The sequence below is a fragment of the Pyricularia grisea genome, assembly GCF_004355905.1.
Source record: "Pyricularia grisea strain NI907 chromosome Unknown Pyricularia_grisea_NI907_Scaffold_4, whole genome shotgun sequence".
Taxonomy (NCBI): Eukaryota; Fungi; Ascomycota; class Sordariomycetes; order Magnaporthales; family Pyriculariaceae; genus Pyricularia; species Pyricularia grisea.
Window position 1 is genome coordinate 3,068,878 of NW_022156718.1, and position 24,564 is coordinate 3,093,441.

Below are 24,564 nucleotides of genomic sequence, written 5' to 3' on the forward strand. Positions count from 1 at the left end.
TTCTTGGTACGAGCAAAATAACAGAACAAACATTACTCTTTGGCTAGTTATTTTCCACCAACAAATTCTCAGTCTTTTTTTTTTTCTTTCTTTTTTTTTCTTCTTCTTCTCGCAAACACTCAAAACCACCCATAGCTTTATTGCACAGTTTGTCAAAACATCAACCAAATTTTAGCACCTACCTGTGAGACTTACACACCATAACCGTCCCGGTGTGTCCTCCTTAATCTTTCGCTTTACCACAATTTTTGTCATTTTTTTCTGGCTCGTCAACAGTCGCCCACCTCCAGCGAGCCGCAAGCCCGGCTTGCCGAATCGCTCAGGGACAATCGGACCGTGAGGCGAGTCAAGCTGCTGCTGCCGATTCCCATTTTGCATTTTGCCGACTTAGAGACCCATTCACTCGAGTGGATCCTATCCCTGGTGTCGCCGCAATCAAGATTCCGCACTTTTGAGGCAGGGACAGCCAATCCGACACACACCCCGGGGGCGCTTGGAACAGTTTTTGCCTGTACCTGGCTAGCTTCCCCCCTCGGATTTTTATTTTTATTTTTCATTTTTCATTTTTATTTATTTTTTTATTTTTTGATCCATCCCGTTTTATTTTTTATTCTCCAGTTTTACGCAATTACTTCTTGTTGCGTTACTGGTAGGTCAGCCTGCCATCACCGGACTCCAAACCCGTTCGCCCATGCTGCCGAAGCCGACTGCGGACAACACAGAAGCAACGTGCGGTGGCTGCAATTGCGATTGATAACTCTGCTACCCCGGCCGTCTCGGGCCCCTCATCTACCATCACTGTACCACGCTGCTACCTACTCGCGACAGGTCCGAACGCACCAGAGCGCAACATATTGTTACTACCCCATCAGGCACCAAATAGAGAGAGCACAGGCGGATTTCAACGCGCGACCTTGCAATCCTGTCAACCGCCACCTCCTGACTGAGCGACGGGAGCCTCAGTTTTACGACCTGCTGAGATAGCAAAACCCTAAGTCTCAGAACAAGGAAGTAAAGGTCTCCACTCCCTTGTCTGTGGTTCGCCCATTCGGTTCTGTCTTCCACATCAATCAGCCGTCGCATCACCCGAAGGCTTCCATTTTACAGCAAGCTGAGGCATCAGTCCTTATACTCAGTTCGACGGCTTTTTGTTTTGCTTCGCAACGCAACCCGACCGCATCATGTCTTCTTGAATAGCCGGCCAGCGTCTCCTTTCTTCCCCGCGTGCTTCTTTGTTCCTTTCAATCTTGATTCTGCCCCCATCCTCGCCATCAATACCCCCCACCTCTGAGACCCAAACAACACTTCGATGTGCAGCTGGGGCTCCATCCGTCTGCTACCTGCACGCCACCTTTGAAATTGCTGCAGAACTCCGTCGACTCTGCTCGACCTCGTCGGTACCTCTTCATATCTGATTCCATACGCGACGCGACAACGCATCTCCAGCCGAAGCGATTTCGTCGACACAAATTCGACTACCGAAATACCAAATTTTACTGCGACTGCGCCTACCGTTGTTGAGTCTACACAACCTCATCAGCACGATCCTGAAAGCGCATCTTATCGGATTTCACTGCTTCAAATTCTTCAAAGCAAAAACAAACAAGACCGGTTCCCGTTTTTATTTTGCTATTCGACGAAATGATTATCGACGGCGAGAAGTGGGCTTGCGAGGCCTGTGTTCGCGGTCACCGGGTCAGCAACTGCCAGCATTCGGGTGAGTTGAGGCACACTATGCGCCAGAATTTCCCGGCTTCTCCAATTTACCGTCTCTCCAAATCCGTCACCTACCCTGCCTACCTCCAACAAACACACCCCTCCCCCCTTATCTTACCTGCAGCCATGAAAATTTGCGAACGTACCCCATAGCCTAGCGCTCTCATTCGCGCGCGTCGAAGCAATGGAAAATCGTCCCGGGCATGCCGTGCGGTGCCACAGAGATCTCCAAACGAAGCGCTAACGAAAGCCACACCCACCGGTTGCAGAACGCCCGCTCCAACACATTAACAAGAAAGGCCGCCCCGTGTCACAATGTCAGCATTGCCGCTCTATGCGAAAGTCTCGAGCATCACACGTCAAATGCGACTGTGGAGAGAAAACACACAAATGCGCCCACTTGCAGCCAACATTAGAGGGTCATAGGGGTGCGTGTCTTCCCGTTTGGCCCTTGGAGTTGTCTGCTTGTATGGCTGGCTGAGCTAACAGGTCCGATTTTCTTGTCACAGACAGCTGCTGCTGCAACCATGGCGGTCGTTGTTCCTGTTCACACAAGAAGGATGCACCGTCGCTCGATCCCGTACCAGAATCCGACTCGGATGAGCCCGAGAAATCCATCTCGAGGACCTCAAGCAAGCCTCCGAGTATCAAGGGCACTCCGCGTGTCAGGAGAAGGGCGAACACGATACACTCGGACGGCAAGCTCAGCTTCGACGAGAATGGCAAACACAGGCCGACGTACAGGCACGCAAAGGCCTCATCCAAATGCGAGCCGTACCAGCTGAAACGTGTAAATTCGCTTCAGAGCGCAAGTGATGGCATTCGCGATACTACCGTTTTGACCGACAGTCTTGATACGTCCCGCAAAGTCAAGTCGGAAACGGCTTCTCCATTACTGGCAAGCGGCGGAGGTCCTTCTGGATTCACTCAGCTGAACTCTTCATTAAGGCCGCTGGACTTATCGGTGATTCAATATCCGAGCTACGCTTCCCAGGCTTCCCAAAGCACCCCTTGCGATGCCCTGTTCAGTGCCGGCCTGGATTTTGAACCTGCATGCTTTAGCGCCGGCTTGCAGCCTCAAATCGAATGGAGCCAGTGGGACAGCCTGGACTATTATGCAGACACTGTTGGCGATAAGTTCACTCCGTCCAGCTACGATGCGCACGGGGGCTATAGCAGCGCAGGCGGATTCGACTTCAATGGCTCTGACCAAGCTCCGACGTTGGCAACGACCACTTCCGGTGATGTCTCTGAAGTCGAAGATTTTATGGGACCGACAGCCGATGATTATGACATATCGAGCGGTTTTGGAAATGCCGTCGCTATGGGTAGCTATGGAGCCACCGGGATCCTGGGACCTGGTAGCACTGGCACTGGCTTGTCAGCTTACGAGATTCCGGACTATCCCAGTGAGGTTCCGAAGAGCAGCCAAGAAGGCAGTCTCAATGGCCACAAGTACATTGAAACTCCGCTTGATGATAGCGGTCTCACTGCTGCAGGGCCAATCGGTGCTGCGTTCACCGAAGATGCGTTGTACTGGATGCCCGAGGTAGCACCCGTCATTCCCCCAATGGCAGACCTGTCATCCGTTCCGGAACCGAACGGCTTGCCCTGGGACCCCCCTCGGTAGCCCTACGATAGCGACTTTGAGCTTCTTCTTTCCTTGACTCAACCTATATATGTCCTTTACTGTCTATACATACTCTTGGTTTGGTGTCGATTTCTTTAAAAAGTCTGGGTGGGTCACGGGTTTCATAGCATAGGAATGGTCATTGTCGTTCGCTTATATTCATACATGTCTACATTACAATGGCGCAGGGCGGTATTCTCGGGACGATAAAAAAGAAAAAAAGAAACTCGTGGCGATCATTTGCCATTCGTTTGGATGCGGTCAAACGCTACCATTTTTTTGTTTGCATACAGCTTGAGCATTATGTCTATTCTGAGGCATTCTCATGACGGCGTTTTACTTCTCAGCGGATTTTTCAGTACATATTTCTTATATTGGGGGCAGTGACAAGACGAACATACGCTGATGTTGAAGATCAAGATAACTAGCATGACATGCCAGGAGACTTGGGCATAGTCGGACATGCGTGGACAAGGAAGGTGGATGAGAAGTGCGATTGTTGTTTTGTGTCGTGAAGCGTTGATATCGTTTGTCAAACACGTTCACGGGCGCATCATTTCTCATCTCAGTTACCTTGGCTATCGTGCTTACGGCGAAGCGGACTGCAAAAGCTACACGCTTTACTTACTTGATACTTGGACCGTGGACTTTTTTCTCTTTCTTGGTTACCTACCTAGCAGTATGGCGCTGCTTAACGACGGTTTCGTATTACGACTGAGTTGTATGTTTGTATTTTCTTGATAAATTTGTGCATATGGAGGAGGGTTTAAGATATCTAGATATTTGTCTGTTTACTTCTAGCTTCTGTCTCAATTTGTTGCCACTACCTTCTTCCACTTTGTAAATAATTGTAACTAAGCTGGATCAAACGAGATCTTTTAATGACCTTTATTCTTGGCAATCGAGATAACTGTGGTGATCGGTGCTAGTGCTTGTCCCTAAGCCCCCCCACTTGTGCTTTTTCTTTCTCTTTCTTTTTAGACTCTACTAGTCTGGCATTGAATGGTTCGCTTGATACTTTGGATCCCTTACCCTAACAAACGGTGTGTAATCTTACGCACGCACCTGTTCTTTGTATGATCCTGTCAAGGCATTTTTTCAGATTGGAGTTTGGTCATGTTAGCGGTGTCTGATCGAATTCCTGTCAATCCTATAGCGTGCGGCTATAAACCTCCTATAATTCGGATCCTCCCGGTGTGTCAATAGTGACACCGGAATGGAGTACGGGTTCGCCGCTCAGCACAGAATCCAGATCAAGCACCCGGTAACCCTAGTGCGTAGCGCGGACGCTGCTGCCTAGTTGAGGAGCAGACAAAAGAAGCAAAGAAGCCTGGAGGGATGAATAATCGCGTCGCGCTCGCCGAGGTCGGAGCTAAGAGTAAGAAAAGAAAAGAAAAAGAAATAAAAAATACCATGTTGTTTACCTGAGGAAGAAAAAAGCTGGTAAACATTTGCGACTCGTATCTATTGCTCTCCCGGGCTTAGTACGTGTTTCCACAAACTCAAAAGCCAGATGAAGTGGTTCATCCCAATTCGATAGGTTGGTCTGATTCTGAGGGCGCATGTCGCGTGAGAGACATCCCAACCGTCGACTGTGGGACCCCAAGCAAAACCCTTTGGGAGAGATCGGATGAACCCTCGTGATGGGAGGCAGTTGGTGTGGGAATCGGGGTCAGGTTGGCGGGGACTTTTGACCAATGTTGCCCCAAGCGCTGCCATCGGGTAGTTCGCGCTTGATCGATCTGATCTCGTTATCAAAGTCTCATCTGTAAACAAAGTAAACGGGGGTTGGGTTTGGGGTGAGCTTGTGGTCGGGTACCGGACTAGTCCTGAGCTAGAACCCCTTAGTCACTGCAATACGCACGATACGAAGAGAGGATCACATTATAATTGGCCATGAAAGTAATAAGGGTTTTTTTGTTTTACCTAGAACATCTGATTCTTTGTATCATAGTTAGCTGCAATGATAAATTACAAGCACTCTAACTTACCTTGTGGGAAAAAAGACGCCATGCAGCAGATTCTAGAGACCGCGTTGGTGTTAGTAGCCCTGGATGTCGATGTGTCCTTCCTCGGAGTCGTATTGGACTCTAAGAAGACCAACGTTGATGCTGACCGACTTGACGGCGGCGGGCTTGGTTAGTGCGGCGCTCGGGACCGAAGCGGTCTCGGCCCAGCGCTCAATTTTCTTGACCGAATCGACGTCCGTGGTCCTGCCAACGGAAGAAGACGCGCTGGTCGTGCTGCTGCTCCTGCTGCTTTTGATCTCCACATTTTTGTCCTTGTCCTCTTGATCGAGCGCATAGGCGTCTGTCATCTCCACATCGCCGTCGGCGTCCATTTCACGATCGTCGTGGTTTTCGATGAGGGTGGTGGCATTGGACGTCCTATCGTCTTCATCCGTATCCACCTGACACTGGACTGGGGGATATGCATCCATCATCTGAACGTCGCCGTCAGCATCACGCTGGATGTGCTGAGTGGCGGTTGGGCTTGAGATGGTAGACATGACGGAGGAAGATTTTAAGAGATTGGGTGGAAAAATCCGGGGAAAGGATAGGAAATGTACTGAAACCCTCTAAACCTGAAGCGAGTCACCGGGACTTTTTTTGGTCTTCTGTGTAGGGGTTTTAGTTCACTTACCTGTGTTTTGATGATTTGGTATGATTCGAGTAGGGCAACGAGAGTAGTGTTGTCATGATGCATGGCGAATACTTATATTTTATACATGTCGTTCTGTAAAGCTAAGTGAGCCGTCAACAACATGTTGATAAATGGACAGGAACAGTACAAAGCAGTTGAACAATGAAATGAATCGGAACAATGCACACCAATCACAAAGCTTACAATGTTTAACAAATAGTCGGCAGAGCGACTGATTGTTTATTTTGAAGTGATTGTCCAAATGTCTTTGAAACCTCAATATTTAATATAACAAGCCACAAAGATTACTGAAAGAAACAGGACAATCACTAACATTGCATATTTTATTCTACTGCAATTTAAAAAGAAGCCGAACCAGACTTGTAAGATAAGTTTATCACTACCAAATTGGTCTAATGTTATATTGTGTGATGTTAGAGAGAGGGATGTTCTCACTTGTTACTGTCGGGAATAAGCGTAAGTTGAGCGCAAATAAAGCAAACGCGTCGCCTGAACTTCGATAAGAAGCTAAGTCGAAGAAGGAAAAAAACCACGAAATGAAAGGTAACATCGACAGGGGTAGGCAGGTATGAGAAATGTTATGGATTGGATGAACAGAAAGCTATGGAGCTGTCTACCAAATGCTGCCCAAGCTGAATAAAGTCAGCTGTCGTGCTTCTGATGCGAGTGACGTGACGTCATGGGAAGTCTGCATTAACCGGACCAGCCCGACGGTAACATGTACGACATCATGGAGCCAAACGTCCGGATGGCAAAAATCCATGCGAAAGGGAACTTCCGTAACTAGTAATACCATACCATATGAATTTATGCTAATGCCAATTGTCAAGCTACATGATAGGTAATGCATGAACAAACATGGCATTGTAGGGCCAGGAGAATGGGGAATGAAAATGAGATAAACAGTGGGGGAGTTTGTGCGCCCAAGGTCCACTCACCCACTGTTTGACAAAAGGGCTCTTGAACTTGCGGTGTCCAAGCTTGAGTAAAGTGCGATAACAGTAATGTACGGTTGTCACACATTACAGTACGGTAAGAAAGCCCGAGTGGCGAGAAATCTTTGCCATCCCATCATTAATCGGCTGGCTGGCTGGCTGGCTAATACTGGATTACTATCTATCATACTCGGTAGCTAGATGCCGCGTAATTTGCCTCGAACTTGCTATTTCATTACAATCCAAAACATAAACAAACCCAACTACAGAAGTGAGGAAGAAAAAAAAGTGGCATGAGTACGTAGCACGGGTGAGCCCATTAATTGCTTCTGTCGCCGCCATTTCTGCAGAGGCGCATCCTTACTCGTCGGATCGTTGTTGTACTCTACATCGAAAGGCAAGATAAAAAAAGGAAGGGACAAAAAAGTAACCAAATCAGCCCTGTGGTGGGTGTGCGATTGAATCGCCTCCTTTGCCTGCCGTAGGCTGCCTGCCGGCCGGCTAAATTCAATGCGACAAGCTTGGTCCACCTGAGAGCATAGCGTGAGTACAGTATATTGGGACGAGAAGTGGCAAGGTGGGCATGTTTAGTAGACGTTAGGAAGCTGTATAACCTCCTAGATTCAAAAAGTTGCAACGAAAACCTTCATGATTTACCATGATACATTATGTCTTGATAGGTGGTCATTCCTAGCAAAAAAAAAAGAAAACTTTATCAATCTTGACGGAGTATTCTCACCGGTATGTCCCCATTTCCATCCAATCCAACAGAGTTTGATCTCAACTGTAACCTGACCGACTGAGGACGATCCCTGGACGGGCGATCCACAGGGGCAAGAACGGCGGACCACAGTCTAGATTCCTTTGTCAATCAACGTCTCCGGTTTCTGTCCATTTTGCTTGCCCCAAGCTCCAAAAGGATCATCCAAGGATAAAATCACTACAAGTGTAACGGCAGGCGACATCCTGCATCTCCCATCCTGCCCGAAAGCTACGGAGTAATTAGTGGCAGCACTTGCGTGTTGGTGTGCGTTAGACCACATTTGACTAGCGGTGTTTCGAGGACTTATGGTATCGTTGGAGAGACTAAAGCCTCGGGGCGGCACAGGGCTGTTACAGGGTTTGACCCCCCAACATACGCTGTCGGGTTACACCCCAACCGCGCTGAGGACCCTGCCGTCCGTTAACATGTTAAATACGCCGTATTGTAATTACCACCGGTGTGAAAATAGCTCTAAATGAGAGAGAAAGAGAAAAAAGCCCGCTCGAGTCAGCAAGGACCAGTGGATGGCGTAAAAGAAACCACCAAATGGGGCTCTTAAACGTGCCACTTATGGAAATATCCCCGTTCGTCATAAAACCCTGGTTTGCGGATACCAGTCAATGATTGTCAAGATCGTATCTCTCTGTGGCTTGGTCTGGAATATATCAAGAGCATATTTACAATAGGACACAGGGATAGTCAACAAAATACCTGGGACGAAAAAAAAAAAAAAAGAGACTCGTGACTGTCTAGAATGACTGTCTTGCTTGCCGGGAAATTTGCTGGGCTTCTATGCTACTGTAGCTAGCTTCGAAAAAGACACCCGCGAATCACCATGCACGTAACGGGCAACGCACTTGGCACTTGGCACGCTCAGTCAAATTGCAATTGAATTCGCCATCAGAGACGCGGGGACATGAACCAGCAGACTGGTCGAAAGCTCATTCACTCACTCAACTTTGATTTGCCCGACAACCTGCACCCGTCACCACCCAACCACAATCGCGCCACTACCGACCGAGTACGTACTACAACACCCTACCTACCTGGTCAGACAAGCAGGAATATCCTTTCACCTCGTCAAAAATCACCTGCACCTAATACCCAGTTAACTGCCCCATAGAGTCCACCGACATTGGAGCTCTGCAGACAACGTCAATCTCAGAGTTGCATTTCGAATTTTATGGTTGATTTCTTCATCGCTATTTTTTTTTTCGCCCTCGGTCTAGCCCTACCAGGCCCTCTTTTCTGACCGCCGACCACCGACCGCCTTCCGCCTACCTTCCCCCTAACCCCCGGTCAACGGTAATGTATACCGGTACAACATAGGGTAGACAACGCAACCCGCTATGTTTTGCCACTTCGCCGATCCGAGTGCTTGTTTCCCAACCCGCTCGCCTGGCTGCCTACGCAGCTCACTTCCTGTCTCGGGCAAGTAAGTGATCGGCGCATACAGTACAGTACCACCTGGCGGGGCCACCAAAAAATCCCCCCAAAACTTCTCCCTCGACTGCGACTGGGCCACAGTAGCCATAGAGAAGGCAAGGCGGCGCCCTCTCTCGTACCGCCACTGCATTGAACCGCACCGCACCGCTGCAATACCGCATGCTTCGCACGCATGGCATAGCACAGCAAAGCAAAGCACAGCACAGCACCCACGACCCCGAACCCCCCTGGCGACGCATTCTAGACTTAGCTCCCACCTTGCTATCGCCGAGCCCCTCCTTTCCACCGACTCGATCTCCACAAACGTCCTATATTCTATAGATCGCATACGGCCTGGTCGATCGATCGCTATTTGGTAGTCACACACAAATCAAACGCTTGGAATCCCTTCAATATATTACGTTTCGCTGCGACCAACGTCTGCATCTTCGACACTACGCCGATCGACCGTCACCTATTAGTACCCGGCTGTCCCCATATGGACCTGGGTCACAAGCCCGCCGCGGGCGATGCGACCCCCGCAGCGGAGGTGCAACAATGCCCTGACATATATTCCCAACCGGAGAGCCGCAGAAGCACCCCGGACATACTCTCAGGCGTGCCGTCTCCTACAAACTCCACAGAGACCGCGGGCATGTCTATGATCAGCAGTCCGACGCCGACGCAGATCGACCCCTTTGCTACAACTATTGCTGGAACCGCAGGGAATGGCACTCCTAGCATATCATCATGGAGTTCAAACTCGGACAGGCAGCTTGGTCATGCCTATGGAGATGACCGAGTGTTTCCCATAAGATCGGTTCTAACCGTCGATAACTCGGGTCACTCAGGAGAACAGTCGGATTATTTCCCGCAACGTCACAGTCATGAAGACACCCCGCAGTCACCTCGAGGAGCTCTAAGGTCGTTTATGGAACTTGCAGGTCCTGGCAGGCGTCCAGGGCCTGCCAGTGAGGAGCCTAGCTCTTCCACTGTGACATCGCCTAGCGAACGTGTCAGTGGAGCTGAGCCAGGGAGAAGACAGAGGCGAAATACCGGCACTGGAACTGTCCTGAGCACCCATGGGGACCTCAGTCGCCATACTACCTTTGTTGAGCCGGTACCACTTTCCTTAGACGATGATTCATCGGAAGATGAAGGTGAAAATTCGCAATCCATCCCGGCGGCAGCAAAGGCCAGTGAGCCCAGTGAAGGGCAATCGGCAGCCGGCGAATCGGTGGATGAAGGCTTGACGACTGTGAGGTTCGAGCATGTGGTTACTGCGGAGGGTCATGCTGTCATCACGGGAAGGTCTGGAAAACTTGAACGCTGCGAGGACGAGCCTATTCATGCGCCCGGGGCAGTACAAGGCTTCGGAGCGTTGGTCGCCCTTACCGAGGACGAGAACGGCTGTCACCTGGTGCGCTACGCGAGCGAGAACACGAAGCAAATTTTGGGATATTCCCCGCAAAGACTGTTTAGTTTGGAAAACTTCTTTGACATTCTCAGCGACGAGCAAGCCGAAAACATGCAGGATCATATGGACTTTATCAGGGACGAAGAAGCAAATCCGGAAGCTAATGGGCCTGAAGTGTTCAGCATTTCCATTCGTCACCCAAAACAACAAAACACGAGGATAAAGCCTGTCAAGCTCTGGTGTGCTATGCACATCAACCCGAATCGTCCCGAAATGGTTGTCTGCGAATTCGAGCTAGATGATGATGAGGCGAACCCTTTGAGGCCACCGGGTGAGGCCACTCCAGAGATGCCGACAGACACGTTGCAGGCGAACCCCACGGCGGAGGAGCTCATGGAGAGCACCGAGGTTTTGAGCAAGCCTATCAGAGTTTTGCGAAGTGCTCGTAAGCGAAGGGGTGAGGCTGGCGCCATGCAGATTTTTGATATCATGTCGCAAGTACAAGAGCAGCTCGCAACCGCCGACAACCTGGAGAAATTCCTCAAAATTCTTGTCGGTATTATTACCGAGCTGACCGGCTTCCACCGTGTCATGATATACCAGTTCGACGCCGAGTTCAACGGCCGTGTGGTCACGGAGCTTGTCGACACGGCCCAGACGAGGGATCTTTACAAAGGCCTTCACTTCCCTGCATCTGATATCCCGAAACAGGCTCGTGACCTATATAAGATCAACAAGGTCCGCTTGCTATATGATCGGGATCAACCAACGGCGCGCCTGGTCTGTCGGTCAACCGAAGATCTCGACAAGCCTTTGGACCTGACCCATTCTTACCTTAGGGCAATGTCCCCAATTCATCTCAAGTACCTCGGCAACATGGCTGTGCGTTCGTCCATGTCGATATCTATCAAGGCATTCGATGAGTTGTGGGGCCTGATAGCCTGTCACTCATATGGGCCGAGAGGAATGCGCGTCTCGTTTCCTATCAGGAAGATGTGTCGCCTCGTGGGAGATACTGCCTCTCGAAATATCGAGAGACTGTCATATGCATCCAGGCTTCAAGCCAGGAAGCTCATCAACACGGTACCCACTGACAAGAACCCATCGGGATACATTGTAGCGTCATCCGATGATCTCTTGAAGCTGTTTGACGCCGACTTTGGAGCAGTCTCGATTAGGGGCGAGACCAAGATCCTCGGCAAGCCCGAATCGACACAGGAAATTCTAGTCTTACTTGAGTACCTGCGCGTGAAGAAGTACACGGCGGTTTTGACGAGCCAGGACCTTACCGTGGACTTTGCGGACCTTAGGTATGCCCCGGGATTTCAAATGATCGCCGGGTGCCTTTATGTCCCGCTCAGCGTTGGTGGAAACGATTTTATAGTGTTTTTCCGTCAGGGTCAGGTCCGGCAAGTCAAATGGGCGGGCAATCCGTACGAAAAGGTTGTCCAGGAAGGTACACAACATTATCTAGAGCCGAGGAAGAGTTTCAAAGTATGGCACGAGACGGTGGTGGGCAAATGCAGAGATTGGTCTGAAGAACAGGTCGAAACGGCGGCCGTTCTCTGCTTAGTATATGGTAAGTACCCAGGTGTGGTGGATCGACTGGATGGATTCATCAGATACGTCAAGATAAACATGCGTGTTGCTAATCCGATTCAGGTAAATTCATCGAGGTCTGGAGGCAAAAGGAGGCTGCGCTTCAGAGCAGCAAGCTCACAAAGCTGCTTCTCGCCAATTCTGCTCACGAAGTCAGGACGCCCTTGAATGCCATCATCAACTACCTAGAAATCGCCCTCGAAGGGTCTCTTGACCAAGAAACCAGGGACAACCTATCTAAATCACATTCTGCATCGAAATCTCTCATCTACGTCATCAACGACCTTCTCGACCTTACCAAGGCAGAAGAGGGCCAGGAGCTCATCAAAGATGAGATATTCGATCTTCCAGCCTGTATCCACGAGGCAACGGAGCCCTTTACCTCGGATGCCAGGCGCAAAGGCATTGGCTACGAGGTTATTGAGCATCCCGGCTTGCCAAGGGCGGTGTATGGTGATCAACGCAAGGTCAGGCAGGCCGTCGCCAATGTTACGGCCAATGCCGTCCAACACACGTCGCAAGGCTCTGTCAGGATCGAATTCTACGTCGTCGAGGTGGATGTCGAGCAGCACAAGGTCAAGGTCGAGATTGCGGTTCAGGATACAGGCTCAGGCATGTCAAATGCTCAACTTGACGCGCTCTTCCGCGACCTTGAGCAGGTCAGCATCGATGATACTCAGCCGTTGGATGCAAGCGGTCCAGACACGACCGAATCCAACGAGACACAGTCGCCTAGAACTCTAGGTCTCGGCATAGCAGTCGTGGGCAGAATCGTTCGAAACATGAATGGACAGCTGCGTCTCAAGTCGGAAGTCGGCAAGGGCTCCAGATTCGTAATGCAGTTCCCCTTTGACATGCCGACGGACGACTCACCAATGTCGCAGGATGGGAGCAGCGTCGCAGTGCATTCGGTCACAGAATCGAACACCGTGTCGTTATCGGGTACTGGCCGTCTCGAAGGGGAGGTCACACTGATTGATGGCGCACCTGTTGTGAATGAGACTCAACTCTTCCATGGCCCGTCGTCAAAGAGGAGCTTTGAGGATGCGGCCAGTATCACTAGTCGCAATAGTGGCAACAGCAAATCTAGTCTCAAGAGCAGGACCAGCGTGAGGAGCAAGGGTAGTACTAAGAGCAACATGAGCGATGCGGACCGTTTGATCGACGCAATCCAGCTGCCCCTTGAGTTTGGCGAGCCAGACTCGCAACGGATCGGTCTTGAGCGTCGGAATTCAAAGGGCGCCTATTACCAGGCAGGACCCAGCCCTCACAGTCGAAGAGCATCGATCAGTCCGACGGCAACCAGGAGGTCTGATAGTCTGGGTCGTTCCTCAGCTCACCGTGCGGATGGCGCCATGACCACATCGACAGACGCTCCAGTGGGGATGCAATATGTGACAGATGCAAAGATGCCCATAAAGCCTGTCAGGATTGCCGACGATGACGAACTTCACGATCGTCCCCAGCGACCACACCAGAGCCAGACGTCTGGCGTACTCTTTGAACTGCCAGATGACAGCTCCAAGCCGCCCAGGAGTTCCGACGCGCATTCAGTCAGCACTGCGGCTCCTTCGGAATATCAAGCCCCACTAAGGGTTCTCTGCGCCGAAGATGATCCGATCAACATGAAGTTGTTGAGAAAGCGATTAGAGAAGGCCGGCCATGTTGTTTCTCACACGGTCAACGGTGCCGATTGTGCATCTGTATACAAGGAGTTACCCAGCTCCTTTGATGTGATTCTGATGGATATGCAGGTGAGTTTCGTATACCGGTGATGCGTAGTATGTATGGACAAATTCTCTAACCACCTGAGTAGATGCCGATTGTCGATGGTCTAGATAGCACCAAGATGATTCGTGCCTTTGAAGTCGAAGATGAGACAAAGCCCGAGGGTGAATCTACCACATCCGGAAGGAAAATTCCCATTATTGCCGTGTCGGCTTCGCTATTGGAGTCTAAGAAGTCGACATACATCGAGGCAGGTTTCGACGGCTGGATTCTGAAGCCCATCGACTTTAAACGTCTGGAGACTCTGCTTACCGGCATTGGTGATTCGGCCGTGAGGAATGACTGTCTTTATGAACCCGGCTGTTGGGAGAGGGGAGGCTGGTTCTTTGAGAAAGACCCGATTGAAAGCAAAGAGGCTAGCGGATCCGATGCTGAAAAGGAGAAGGACGAACAGAAGGGACCTTGAGACGATCCCCTTGAGGTCCGAAAGTTCAAATGGCGAGGACCGCATCCACGAACATTATAAGGCGCACTTTGGTCTGACGTCCTGGCAATTATCAACTGATATTGCGACAACTTCAAAGTCCTGGCTTAAAAAAGCCAGTTACCGCCACAAAAAGCCACACTATATACACCCGATACGCATCTTGACTTATTGGTCAGTTTTTTTACTTCTTTTGATGCAACATTCAAGGCAGGTTACTTGGATGGAGACCTGGTTCGACAAGGCTTAATAACAGGACGAATACACGGGGCGCTAGTCTTTTGTTTCGACATACACGATGATAAACTGTTCTTCCAAATACCTCAGCATTCTTGACATCAACTTTTGAACGATACCAGGCAACGATTTTTGGGAGACGAACACGAAAGATCAGCATGGCATGGCGTTTACGGTTTTTTTATTTTTATTTTTTTCCTTGGGGGAATTTTCCCCTCTTTGTGTCTGTTTCGTTTATATACATAATTCTGTTCATTTTGTTTCCCTCACGGTGTCCTCGTTGGTTTGCTGTGGTATTATAAGCAAAGACGGGATGGGCCATGGAAGGGATTTACGGAATCCTGCCTTTGGCAGGCGGTCCTTGGTTAACCACAAAAACTTTTTGTCACGAGTTCACGGTATGACACAGTATACGGCATGCATACATGGGTGGGAACTTATGGGACACGGGAACGGACATGGGAAGATTGGAGTTACGGTATGGCAGAGTACACGGTATGCCTACACAAGAATGTGTTGATGTGTTTGTTGTTTGTCTTTTTTATAATGTCTTTACTAGTAGTTTGGCATAGCGCGAACAATGCTTGAGTATGAGTGAGTTTTGGTTGTTTCTTTCGTCTCGCGTATGGTATGTTCTGATAATCTGGAGCAAGGCGTTCGATTACCGTTTAAGGTAAGTGTACAGGACGCATTTTATGGATATCATTTGAGACGTGTAAAGCTTTAGACCTAGAACTATGACGAGTGAAGCAATCCTTAAAATTATTCAGTATTATGATCCTTCAAACCCCAAGTCCAACAAGTCTTTCTGCATTTGCAAAATGCTCAAATAGCTTCAGTGTAGTGCCTCGTTCCAGACTAGCAAAGTTGGACCAATACCCCTCAGTGAGACAAGTGACGACAAAAGAAGCGCTCGCCACTTTTCCATAGTCCCAAAGCGACCCATCAAGCATTTTCCAAAGTCTCAAGGCCGCAAAACTAGAGAACTAAGCTCGATGCAACCCCCCTAAAAAGAAAAGAGCCGTTTTCCCCGTGGAAGGGCAAATATGCCACAATAGCTGCGGAGGTAGCAGCCGGCACGAGCGGGGAACGGACGCCCGCGCAAGCCAGAAAAAAGATGTGCAACGTCGCGTGCTGAGCTAAGAAAGAAACTTGCATTAGCCGGGAATATATCGTGGGAGCTGAACGTGGGGGGAAAAAGAAAGACTTGGGACTGAATGGGAAATAAATACAACCAGAAATGAGGGGTATGGGTTGCAGTAGGACGACACCATTGTTAATTATGCATGGCGTCTACCCCCGACCGGTCCGGTTGTATGCTGTTTGGGGATGGTTGGATGGGACGGTTTTGATCTGAACAGCTCCTGAAGCTCCAAAGGGTATTCAAAACAAAAGAGGGCGACGTCACAAAAAGTAAGATACCCACACACACACACACACACAACATGTACATATGCACACCACCACCATTTCCGTGGTTACTCCAGAGGTAGATAGATGAATGAATGGTCCCCCCTTCTCCTCTTTTTCGTATTAGGTGAAGCAATTAGTGTCATGGAGTGATTATCAGCATCTTTGACTGGATAGACGATTGTCCATGGGATCCTTGGGGTGACCGTTGTTGCTGCTGTTGGTGAACGGGATGACAGGGCGTGCTGCTTGGTGCCAAGGGAACAAAACAATTTGACTTTGTACCTTCGTCGCACCATGCCTCCGCGTTGCTGCTACTTAAGGTTCCCCGGGAACCGATCTGAACTCAATGCTTCACCAAACGTACAACTCTTAACTTCTGTAAACACGGCTGTGGACTATACAGCTTGGGGGAATATCAACCTCTCACTGGAGTACATCAGCCATAGAAGAGACAGACTTGACATGAAAAGGGGTCTTTCTTAATCCATATTCCAGTCAAGACTAGCAACCACTTTGTAACCCCGCTTCCTCCGGCCCCAATAGCCAGCCATGGCGCCCTCGGCAATAGTGGACTCGGCCCCCGCCTCCCCAACCATCAACGGGAATCGGCCCCGTATTCTAGTCCCGGAAAAGGTCTCGCCCGATGGCCTGGCCATGCTCACGGGCCTTTACGACATTGACAAGAGACAGGGGCTCTCGGCCGAGGAGCTCCTCGAAATCATCCCAAACTACCACGGCCTAATCGTCCGCTCCGAGACCAAGGTGACGGCTCAAGTCCTTTCGGCAGCCACAAAGCTGCGAGTGGTAGCCAGGGCCGGCGTGGGTGTTGACAACATCGACGTCGATGCCGCCACTAAGCAAGGCATCATCGTCGTCAACTCGCCTGCGGGCAACATCGTCGCCGCAGCCGAACACACCGTTGCGCTGCTCCTTGCCACGGCGCGTAACGTCGGTAGGGCTGACAGCACCCTAAAGGAGCGCAAGTGGGAGCGTGGAAAGCTGGTTGGCGTAGAGGTTGGTCGTAAGACGCTCGGCGTCATCGGGCTGGGAAAGGTCGGCATCCGGGTGGCACGCATGGCGACTGGCCTGGGGATGAAGGTCATAGCCCTCGATCCGTATGCGAGTGAGGACCTTGCCAAGCAGGCGCAGGTCAAGTTGGTCAGCTCGCTTGAAGAACTGTTGCCAGCCGTCGACTTTTTGACCATCCACACCCCTTTGCTCGCCAGCACACTCAACCTCCTTGGAGAGGCAGAGTTCCAAAAGATGAAGCCGACGGCACGCGTGCTAAATGTTGCCAGGGGAGGAGTTTATAACGAGGAAGCGCTGATCCGCGCTCTGGACGAGGGTTGGATCGCGGGAGCCGGCATTGATGTCTTTACGTCGGAGCCTCCCGAGCCCGAATCCTCCGCGGCAAGACTGGCGGCGCACCCAAAAGTTGTGGCAACGCCGCATCTCGGAGCGTCAACCATCGAAGCTCAAGAGAACGTTTCACTTGATGTGTGCGCGCAGGTTCTGGAGATATTGCGAGGCGGGCTCCCCACAGCTGCCGTAAACGCACCCCTTATCCTGCCAGACGAATATCGCAAGCTGCAGCCTTTTGTGCGCCTCATCGAAAGAATGGGAGGGCTTTACACACAGCATTTCGGTGGATCCAGGGGCGGCCGTACGATGGGCAGTCGACGTTTTGAGCTCAACTACCAAGGCGACCTGGCGTCCATCTCTAACACGCGCCCTCTCTTTGCGGCTCTGATAAAAGGTCTGGTGTCTAGTATCAGCGACTCAGGCGGCCGGGACGTGAATATCGTCAACGCAATGCTCATTGCCAAGGAGAAAGGAATCGCGGTGAACGAGACGCATACGCGCGAGTCCAGTGACCAGGTATATGCCAGTCTTGTTACCCTCAGAGTTGGTGGCGCTGGTGATGAAGATCAACATGTGATTGAGGGATATGTTAGCGGGCAGAGCGTCTACATCAGCAGACTGGGCCGCTTCAACGCCAACTTCACACCCGAGGGTATGATGCTCATCTTGCACAACTACGACGAGCCTGGAAAGATTGGCAATGTCGGTAGCGTCTTGGGCAGGCACTCTATCAACATCCGCTTCATGCAGGTCGCGGGTCTTGCTCTAGACGACCAGCAGACGCAGCAAGGTGGTAAGAATGGGGGCCGTGTTGGCGAACATGACAACGAGGCACTCATGATTCTTGGCGTTGATGGAGAAATTACCAAGGAGGTGCTGAATGATCTCAGTCAGGCCGAAGGTATTCTCAATGTAAGCCTCGTGCGGCTGTAAGCTAATTAAACTATGGTACCTAACTAGGCGCCAGCTATGTCCGTTCCCTCGTGTAAGACAGAATCTCGCGTGAATGATCAATCGTATGATAAGGTGATGTTTTCTCGTGGGAAATAGTCCCGTGCTTGGCTGTATCAACGCATAAAGGTTCGAAATCAGTTGTGAAGTCAACGTTCAAAGTTATGTGCTCAGTTTTGTGTTCAATGACGGGCTTGGGGTAGTCCTGGTATAATTTCGTCGGCGATGCTCCAGTCGCAGACCATAGTCCAAATGCCATGATCTTGCAGGTTTATTTCCCATGTCGGTGGGTGAATGACGACAACTGTATTCTGCCTGACGGTGTTTTTAACTCCAAGCCCAGAAATACGCCCGTCCCCAGCTAGAATGAGTTTGACAGTGTGCAGCGTCTGCTCAGTGTCTTTTGCGTCGTTTCGAGATGGGTCATCGGTCTCTGTAGACCAAGCAGGCCTTGCCGTCAGCATTTGCATGCCAGGGCCGGCCGAGACTTCATTAGCTAGGTACTCGGCTGCAGGAGTGACGGGAAGCGGTTGGTCAGAGTCGTGGTTGTAGCGCGGCTCTTTCCCATCGCTCTTGACCTGGAACAGCCAGTCGCGGACCTCTGCTGCTAGGCCGCCAGCCATATATCTCGCACCACGACGCTGTGGGGAGAACGCATCTGGGAGAAAGAACTGTCGCTGCTCTGACGGTTCTGTGGTAACGAAACGAGGCGCCTCTCGAAACTTGGGATGTCGATCTCGTTGCTGTTGTGATCGTTCAAATCTGGCTTCAAAACTCATCTCCACGTCGTCAGAAGCCGCGCTCTCATGCGTGGAATCAACGACATCATCATCATTGGCGGTTTGTTCGTCTAGGTTGTGTCCAGAGCCTTTATCTTCGGGCCGTTCAAATGATGAAGCTGCTTCAGACTGGGAGATTCCATCTGGCTCTCTGTCGGGAATGTGAGACATCTCATAATCCTCATTGTGGTGGTTCTCAACCTCTGAAAGCGCTCGTGAAGAGCTGCTCACGTGCTCAATGGACGCGGGCGAGACTGTGATACGGCGCCGTTTTGGTGCCGGTGGAGTTTCCTGGTAGCCATGCTGGTCTGCTTCATAAATGCCGTTATCGGAATCGATGCTTGGTGATGGCGATGGCGAATTTTCAACGATGCTGTCATGTTTTTGTAGACCACTCCTTCTCAAGGGTTTCGATGGCTGCCCGGTATGTATGTTGTCGGGTTCATCCTCGCCTTCTAGCAATGGAGAGCTGTCGAGGACATCAATCTCATCAGCAGGTGGTTTCGCGGCTTTGATAGATGAAGACACGAATGGGCGCCTGTTTCCAGGCACAATCGGTGTGGTGGATTGCGATGGCGCAGCGAAGCGGGGAGTCGAAATGAATTGGCGGGGCTGCGTTTGTGAAGGCGTCGACCCGCCTTCGTCGGTTCCTGGTCGCTTGGAGAGCAGGAATCGAGACGGTGCTGGTGTTGATGGTGGAGGCATTGGAATCGGTACTCACCAAAAAAAAAGAGTTGTAAAAATCAACGCCGATGAAGTACCAAAAAAAAAAAAGAGAGAGAGAGAGCTAGGGATAGTGGCGGGGCGTGGCCACACCACCCACAACACCCTCCTCGCTCTCATCCTCCTTCTCCTCCTCTTTCTTGTCCTCGTCCTCCTTCTCGTCCTCCTTCTCGTCCTCCTTCTCGTCCTCCTTCTCGTCCTCCATCTTCTCCAACCTCTCCTCCTCCTCCTTCTTCTCCCTCTCTGCTCGCCTCTTGGCTGCCTTGCGGCGCCGACGCCTCGCCGACTTCGACGTCTAAAAATATGCTCAGCTTTGATTGCGATTAGCCCTAAGGGGAAGGGGAAGGATCACTTACACCGGTTCCTGGGGCCGCCGGAGGCCGCTCACGGTCCTCACGGCGACGCATCAGGTCCCCGTACGTCTCCATCATGACGAGGTAGCCGCGCCGCAGCTCCTCCGGGGTCCACCACCCCAAACCACCGCCACCCCGATTGCCGCCGCCGCCGCTGCTCCTGTTGTTGTTGCTGCTGGTATCCACTATCAACCATATATTGTATTAGCATTTATATTACTTTAACCTTGTATTTCAATTTGAAAACGCAGCAACTTATCGAGGTACAGTTAAACAAACGGCGCGGTGTAAGGGGAACTTACTGGTGACAAAATGCAGACTGGGAGGGAAGAAGGGAAAATTTTCAAATTTCTGCGGGAGGCCCTTTCTACTTATATTTCTACACTGGGTCTGTGCTTTACTGCAATCAACTTCATCTTCAAGCCAGAACTCGATGAGATTATGGTACTTTATTTGGGCAATAATGACCAGTTGCCACTGTCGGTTGGCCAGCCAAGGTTTAGTAACTCTTGCCTAGTTCACTGTAGGCAAAGTAGATTTTGCCTTAGTAAATACAGAACGCTTAGGTGCCTTCCAAAGCTTGTACCTACTTTGAGTCTTGGGGTATTCACGACCGTTGTTCCTTCCCTCCCCTACCTACTGCCTAAGCCTGTAGCAAGAAGTCAGGTGCGGCCGATTACAAGCCACAATGCCGGTGCCTACCTCCCCAAACGCACGTTTTCAATCTTCCGGCTACCAGGCAAGGTAGATAGTACGTACCTGCTTCCTGCCTAAGGTGCCTGTCTAGGTACTAGTCACTCACTCGCAGCGCGATTATAAGCCATTTTGTAGGTATTTACCACACGTTTAGCAATCCAAGTTAACTCCCTCATGAATAGCCGTCAGCGACCTTCGAACCTCCAACGGCTGGCACGCCTGAAACTCCGGGAGACGGCATGGGCAGGATCATCGGCGGCTCAGATCCTTATGCTCACCTGGCCCAGAGCCAGCGCGACTCTCAACAAAAAGACTTCAACAGGCCGAGATAATCTTTGCAAACCGTTTCAAGGCAGCCGAATCCATCGCCGACCTTAACGAGCGGCGCATCCGTATTGACAGCCTATAAAATGGGTTTGGAACGTAGCAGACCATGATCAGGAAGAAGTATGGCGTGCGGCTTCGCGAGCGCCGCACCAAAAAGGAGATGAAGGCTGAGCGTGGATGAATGGGTCGCCAGCATGAGGAACGATGCGACCATAGTGGTTTTGATGGAAGTGCGGACAGAAGCGACAAAGGTATATGCAGCACTGTCTACAAAAGTGCCCACATCTCAACAAATCGACCGAGGACTACAGTAGCGGGATAGCTGTCCTAGATAGGACATTCCGCTGGCTCAAGCGGAATTTTTCATGGCGGATTCTTGCCTTTCACTCTACCACGCTAGCCATCAAATAAATTCAATCCATTTTATGCATTCAGGATACTACCGATATCTTAATGATGGTGGAACATACAACGACATAAAAACAATGCTTGATATTATTTGGTACTGGGTATCAGCAAAAGCAATCTAAGCGACGGAGGCCACGGCCGCAGCAGAGGCTGCAAGAGCCGCAACAATAGCAGCAGCCGGGGTGGGGGTGGATTGGAGCATTGGACCTCGGAGGAGCTGCGGCGCGGTTATCTCGTCATGATGGAGACGTACGGGGACCTGATGCGTCGCCTGGGGGCTGGTGTAACTCATTTCAGCGACCCCTGGCGGCCCATGGCAGGTGTAAGTGATACTCCCATTTGCCCACATAGCTAATCACAATTAATTTTTCACAGAACGTTCAAACATATATGCGAGCTTAGGCAGCCTCGGAACTTGTAGTTGGAAATACGAGCTAGGTAAAGTCAGGGACCGGGGGCGGAGTGCGGCGCCATCGTCCACGCTCCCTCCCAATTCTTTTATCCTCAAACCTTGGCCGCTTTGCAGGGTGATGCCTCGCCGATTTGGTTGGCCGAGCGTTGTGTGAAAAATTGACAAACTCGGATTATATGTTACTTTTCCGCTTCGTATCCCCACACAAGGCGAAAAATACAACGAGAAAAGCCAGACGCACACTCTTGTAAGTTGCCAGTGACTAGACAAACCAGACACACACTCTTGCGAGTTGCCAGTGACTTAGTTATGTGCAGAACTTGATCACTCCTCTTCATCGTCTGCCGCAGGAGCGACATAAGAGAACGGGTCAAAAGCACCAGCGACGGTCTTGGGTTTGGCTGGGTGTGGGCCCTGGCCTGTCCACTTGCCTCCTTTACCATTAGACTGGCCAGTTCTCGGGCCCTGGTGTTTGCCAGCGTTGGGGTCGCCAGCGTTATCTTCCAGCCCAAGAAGAGTCACAGGACCCTTGTATCCCTTCTTCTTTTGGCCTACAGGTACGGTGTCCCATTTGATTGGACGGCCCTCGGGGAACTCGCCGCTTTCCTGGCACTTCTCCCGTCTTTGGTTCATCGATTGTATGACGGCTGATGGGGTTCTGCCGTACTGAGCTTTTTCCCTCAGTATATAAGGAACCTCGCGGTCAACAGGGATAAATAGCCGCATTTGCGACGTCCCTGCAGGGTTGTTGGTCGATGACCTGGAACAAAAATCGCATCGATAACCACGGCTTGTGACGTAGAATCTGCTGTCTTTGTTCCAATACCTAGCCTCGGTATTGCGGCGCCTGAAGCCACAGTCAACACACTCGATGACAATGTTAGCACCAAAAGAGCTGTTGGTCTCGAGCTGGGAGATACCATTCCCTTCTTTCGCTTTCTTTGACGGCTGCTCGGAAGTGATGTCGTCAAGCTGGCGCTTCTCCTTTTTGTCTGCCTTATTGCTCAGGGACTCGGTGTACTTGCGCTCTTGGTAGTTGGCTTGCTCGTCGGTGCGCTCCATACTAGTCATCTCCGCAACACAACGATAAACTGTGTCCATCATTATTGTCTTGGTGATGATCTCGCGCTTGTACGACCGCATGAAGTGCTCGGGGTGGGGACCCAGAAAAATAATACTCTCGATCTCGGTCGGTGACCTATAAGTGAAGAGGATCCACATTTCAACACCCTCATACTTGCCCCAAAGCCTTTGTTGGTCCAGGCGACCAGACCAGTGACCCAAACACCCAACACGGTTCGCCTCGCCAAAGAGAAACATCACCTTGGCACACATGGCCTGGTACACCTGGCCAACAAAAGACACATGGCAATCCCGAACAGAGTCTGGATATTGAGTCCAGGGCTCTGTCCTGGTTTTCCCTTTAGTGCCTTCAGGGGGCGGCTGGTTTTGGCCGTTGCCCCTTTGCTCTGCCCAGATGGTCTCCTGACAAGCAAAGCTGTTCAGGAGCAGGGTGTTGCTCTCATTGAAACCTGACCCCTTCAGATTAGCAATTACTGGTGACGTAACATGCCAGGGGTTTCTGCCTGGTCTCTGGCCAGTGAGTGGCCGAGGGGGGTTAGTGCAGGTTAAGGGCTACTTTTCCGGTCAAAGGCCCGCCAGGCGGGCTGAGGAATTCGGGGAGCCAGTTTTCCCCGACAGAGCTGAGCCATGCTGGAGGCTCTTCTTGCTGGAGCGTGTTCCAGGCAGCTAGATAGCTACCAGGAGCCACGCTCTTGGCTGCAAACCTTGCGAACAGCTATCCAAAAGAGGCAGTTAGTCAGTCAATTTCCCAGTTATAATAGCCCCAGAACAAAGAGAGGAAGCCTATATTAAAGGGAAACATATATGGAAATTGCTGCGGACCAACACATCTCTGACAAGGGAAGTAGAGGCCACGGAAGAAAGAGAGAAAATATTGGCAATAAAGACAGGAGTTTTGATTTTTAGCGGCAAAAAAAAAAAGAAAAAGGCTCAGGAGAGGTATTTTTCAGGGGCGATTGTCGAATTTCCATATATAAAACCATGTAAGATCACAGCGTGATCGTCATGGATGGAGATTGAGGTGGGTAGGCCTTTGCTCGGTGATCTTGGGAGGATTGTGACGATAAAGCAGGTAGGTGCTGGGGTTCGACATGGTATCCAGCGAACTAGCTGGAAGGTATTATGGGATGGGAAATACTTGGAATGATCGATATCATGGGCAATGTGTCAAGCTAGGTGTCTGGGGTGGTAATAGTAGACATGGGATGGGTTGAAGTTTCTCGCAGAAACGTACTAACCGGGCGAAGCTGTTCAAATCTCTAGACCCGAGGGTCTGAAGACTCAAGGTCAGGCAAGGCAAGGTCAAGAATATGGTAGGCACACATTTTGACAAGATAAAACAAGGTTTTGATGATACAAACACTGAAGTTATGTAAAACTATTCAAAAAAAGCTGGCTTGAAGTTATCATCAAAAATGTCGTGAAGTCCAGAAACGAGACTGTCTCCTACACTGAAAAA

The 24,564-nt window shown here is 50.6% G+C and overlaps 7 protein-coding genes across 7 annotated transcripts; 3 read left to right on the plus strand and 4 right to left on the minus strand.

Annotated features, from left to right (window-relative positions):
• Positions 1 to 35: 35 nt before the first annotated feature.
• Positions 36 to 4,217, plus strand: PgNI_07621 (uncharacterized protein). Its single transcript, XM_031127631.1, has 3 exons — positions 36 to 1,717; positions 1,986 to 2,144; positions 2,226 to 4,217. Exons 1-3 carry the CDS (start codon positions 1,642 to 1,644, stop codon positions 3,344 to 3,346), a joined length of 1,356 nt encoding a protein of 451 aa, XP_030981032.1. The 5' UTR covers positions 36 to 1,641; the 3' UTR covers positions 3,347 to 4,217.
• Positions 4,218 to 5,387: 1,170 nt separating this feature from the next.
• PgNI_07622 (uncharacterized protein) lies at positions 5,388 to 5,855 on the minus strand (the record flags this gene model as incomplete). The annotated part of the gene is made up of 1 exon (XM_031127632.1): positions 5,388 to 5,855. One exon carries the CDS (start codon positions 5,853 to 5,855, stop codon positions 5,388 to 5,390), a length of 468 nt encoding a protein of 155 aa, XP_030980508.1.
• A 3,777-nt stretch (positions 5,856 to 9,632) lies between these two features.
• PgNI_07623 (uncharacterized protein) lies at positions 9,633 to 15,112 on the plus strand (the record flags this gene model as incomplete). The annotated part of the gene is made up of 3 exons (XM_031127633.1): positions 9,633 to 12,129; positions 12,213 to 13,903; positions 13,966 to 15,112. 3 exons carry the CDS (start codon positions 9,633 to 9,635, stop codon positions 14,341 to 14,343), a joined length of 4,566 nt encoding a protein of 1,521 aa, XP_030980509.1. The 3' UTR covers positions 14,344 to 15,112.
• Positions 15,113 to 16,560: 1,448 nt separating this feature from the next.
• Positions 16,561 to 18,306, plus strand: PgNI_07624 (uncharacterized protein; the record flags this gene model as incomplete). Its single annotated transcript, XM_031127634.1, has 1 exon — positions 16,561 to 18,306. The coding sequence occupies one exon, from the start codon at positions 16,561 to 16,563 to the stop codon at positions 18,304 to 18,306; it is 1,746 nt and encodes a 581-aa protein (XP_030981035.1).
• Positions 18,307 to 18,506: 200 nt separating this feature from the next.
• PgNI_07625 (uncharacterized protein) lies at positions 18,507 to 19,808 on the minus strand (the record flags this gene model as incomplete). The annotated part of the gene is made up of 1 exon (XM_031127635.1): positions 18,507 to 19,808. One exon carries the CDS (start codon positions 19,806 to 19,808, stop codon positions 18,507 to 18,509), a length of 1,302 nt encoding a protein of 433 aa, XP_030981036.1.
• Positions 19,809 to 19,890: 82 nt separating this feature from the next.
• Positions 19,891 to 21,003, minus strand: PgNI_07626 (uncharacterized protein; the record flags this gene model as incomplete). The annotated part of the gene is made up of 3 exons (XM_031127636.1): positions 19,891 to 20,121; positions 20,183 to 20,364; positions 20,982 to 21,003. 3 exons carry the CDS (start codon positions 21,001 to 21,003, stop codon positions 19,891 to 19,893), a joined length of 435 nt encoding a protein of 144 aa, XP_030980510.1.
• A 1,343-nt stretch (positions 21,004 to 22,346) lies between these two features.
• On the minus strand, positions 22,347 to 23,734 carry PgNI_07627 (uncharacterized protein; the record flags this gene model as incomplete). Its single annotated transcript, XM_031127637.1, has 2 exons — positions 22,347 to 23,578; positions 23,662 to 23,734. 2 exons carry the CDS (start codon positions 23,732 to 23,734, stop codon positions 22,347 to 22,349), a joined length of 1,305 nt encoding a protein of 434 aa, XP_030981034.1.
• Positions 23,735 to 24,564: the final 830 nt, after the last annotated feature.